We start from the raw sequence: 2,635 nt of genomic DNA on the forward strand, positions 1-2,635 counted from the left end.
AATGCACCAAGGTTTTTGCTGCTGTCCAGTAGCGCTACGCTAGGCCCCCGTCCGAAACCGACGAGACAGCTCGCGGCAAATTTGTTGGGCCCATGCACCGGCACCTCGATCCAAAAGGAAAAGAAAATCGTCGGCCAATGAACCGTCGACAGGCGCGCGCGTGTTTGGGCCCAACAAAGAAGCCCGGGGCCCGGGACTTTTTTTTTTTTTACTTCGCTCGCGCGGGAGAAGTGAGAACCGAGCGGGAGGGCAGGCGACAAGCCGCGCGAAAAGCAAACTGGGACGGCGCGCCGCAACTCGGTCGGTGCCGGGGATGAGCTCGTCGACGTCCGCCCGCGACGATGACGCGCCGGACCTCGTGTGCCAGATCGACTGCGTCCACGGCATGGTCGACGCGCTCTCCTCCGTCCGCTGGAAGCGCCACCAGGTCAGCCCATGCCCATCGATCGCTCGCTTCGCTTCCGCCCCCTTCCCGCCTGCTCCGCCGCTAAACGCAGACCCCTCCCATTCCCCCCAGGACGCGGTGATGGAGCTGTCGGCGCACGGGATCGTGCTCACCGTCGAGGAGAGCGGCTGCCTCCAGGCCAAGGTCTTCCTCAAGCGCGAGGTGACCCACCCTCGTTACGACGCCTCAGGTGTTTGCGTTTATGCCTAGGCGCGCCCGGGGTCTGCCTGACTTGTTTGGAGATTTTTATTTCCTGTTCTTATTGCAGCTGTTCGTGGAGTACGAGTATGCGGGGGAAGGGCGGGAGCGCTTCGGGCTTAGCTTGGGGCTCTTCGTCGACTGCCTCAACATCTTCTCAGCACCGGGGCATGCGTCCGCGGTCGAGATCCGGTACCCTGGACCTGACATGCAGCTTCTCCTCAAGTACGTATCACGCCCTCTGCTGCTGATGTTGTGCTCGTATACCTGACCAAAGTTGTTGCACGCGTGGCCCGACCTAGTCCCATTTAGGCCTGATGAAGTGAGCCTGTTTAGATTCCAGAATTGATCACATGGAACATTAGTCATGGAAATTCTTAGGATAACTGAGTAGCTGGTTCTCCACGCTTGTAACATTTAAGAGCTCGCATGTTTGTTCAGACGAACTGCTGAAAGTTATCGGTGTGTAACTCGCTCTGTGGCAGATGAATGACTCAATTTTTCAGTTTTTATCTTATGGCCATCTTAACTTCAACGCAAATCAGAACTCCTCTGTTCACTTTAAGATGTTTTATTTGCTGCAGAGATGACAACTTAAGCAGATTAGTACATTTTTAATTTTACTCATTTGAGGGACTCTGGTAATGATAATGCAGATCAGTGGATTCCCAAGATGCATGTCTATATGCAGAAATCAGAACCCGAATTCCAGATACAATCTCCTGGGATTACAATTTTGAGCATGAGGGAAATACTCCAGTCACCTTTACCGTTAAGGTAGCTCAATGCATCCCTATTTATTTGTTCACAGTATGCACAAACTGTTTGTTTCAGCTCACCAGGAATATATGATTAACTGCCTGAAATTGCAGTCTGCTGTCCTGAAAGAAGCGCTCGATGATCTTGAGTGGCCAGGTTCCAGCATTCAGATTCGAATGCAACCAGATCCTCCAACAGTTGTATTCAAAGGTGAAGGTCATGGTGACTTGCAGGTTTGCTACAAGTTGGTCTGTATCATTCAATTTGCTTCCAATTGTTCTTATAACTCAGTGTCACTTTCGCCATTTGGCAGGTCGAATTCCCCTATTATGCAAACACCGACCTTCTAATTGTGTTCCAATGTGACCGTGAAGTGTCATACAGGTAAATTTCTTGTTTCTAGAGGCTCAGATGGTATGCTGTTTTGTGCTAATTTGCAGACCGTACTGTTTTCTTCAAGGTACAAATACAAATTTCTTCGAGCAACTACCTCGAATATCCCCAGTAGTGTCATGAAGGAGAATCGTAGGACTAAGGTCACAATTGGGAGGGGAGGGATGCTGAAAATCCAACACCTGGTTTCACTTGCCAGGCCAGGTATGCCATACTTCCGTAATATTGGTGGAGGAACTGAACAGACAAGCCGAATCGCTCATATAGAATTCTTTGTGAAGCCAGAAGAAAATGATAATGATGCCTAGCATTTGTAGAGTGTGTTATTGGTCTGTATCATCTAGTAGAGCTAGTTTGTCGTCACATTAATTACTAATTTCAGCTCTTGTTTGAGAAACACCTTGTTTGAGTGTGAGGTCTTAGTTTCTGAACTTGCTACTGTCAGACAGGCATCCTGTTACTAGTCATGTGAATCCTGTTACAATCAGACATACAACATGTTGTTCCGAATCATGTGAATCACAAGTTTCTGTTTTTTGATTCGCAGAGATATCCTTTTATCCTGAAGTTTTTTTTAACAAAATGGAGCAAAATCTTCAGCAATCAATAACGGTTAGAATCGTATTTTTACTAGAAATGCTCGCGGCGTTGCCGCGCATGACCATCGTTAGCTTTTCTTTCTTTTATTTTTCTTTATACTTGGATGAGTATGAACAAATGCTTTGGAGTCTACGGCGATGGCGACGGGTGGTCTTTTTTTGAGAGAGATAGGGGCGACGGGTGGATTTGCTACCGGACTGACCTCGATGTAATTTATATTTCTTATAGGGTCCTTTATGC

General features: G+C 48.2%; 1 protein-coding gene across 2 annotated transcripts; it reads left to right on the forward strand.

Annotated features, from left to right (window-relative positions):
* The first annotated feature begins 226 nt into the window (after window positions 1–226).
* Window positions 227–2,635, forward strand: LOC120702488. Of its 2 annotated transcripts, XM_039986305.1 has the most exons (8): window positions 227–427; window positions 518–607; window positions 714–868; window positions 1,300–1,420; window positions 1,516–1,635; window positions 1,716–1,786; window positions 1,863–1,999; window positions 2,343–2,635. In XM_039986305.1, exons 1-8 carry the CDS (start codon window positions 314–316, stop codon window positions 2,555–2,557), a joined length of 1,023 nt encoding a protein of 340 aa, XP_039842239.1. In that variant the 5' UTR covers window positions 227–313; the 3' UTR covers window positions 2,558–2,635. The 2 variants fall into 2 exon arrangements, with proteins under 2 accessions (XP_039842239.1, XP_039842240.1); XM_039986306.1 differs by lacking the exon at window positions 2,343–2,635 and having other exon boundaries at window positions 1,863–2,337.

Source organism: Panicum virgatum, chromosome 4K (assembly GCF_016808335.1).
Source record: "Panicum virgatum strain AP13 chromosome 4K, P.virgatum_v5, whole genome shotgun sequence".
Classification (NCBI taxonomy): domain Eukaryota; kingdom Viridiplantae; phylum Streptophyta; class Magnoliopsida; order Poales; family Poaceae; genus Panicum; species Panicum virgatum.

What these genes read in the sequence shown, in the direction of transcription:
- LOC120702488 (XM_039986305.1), top strand. Translation starts at nt 314, where the DNA reads ATGAGCTCGTCGACGTCCGCCCGCGACGATGACGCGCCGGACCTCGTG. An exon ending in AAGGTCATGGTGACTTGCAG is followed by an intron (nt 1,636 to 1,715) that starts GTTTGCTACAAG and finishes GCCATTTGGCAG; the next exon opens with GTCGAATTCCCCTATTATGC. An exon ending in GGTTTCACTTGCCAGGCCAG is followed by an intron (nt 2,000 to 2,342) that starts GTATGCCATACT and finishes TTTGATTCGCAG; the next exon opens with AGATATCCTTTTATCCTGAA.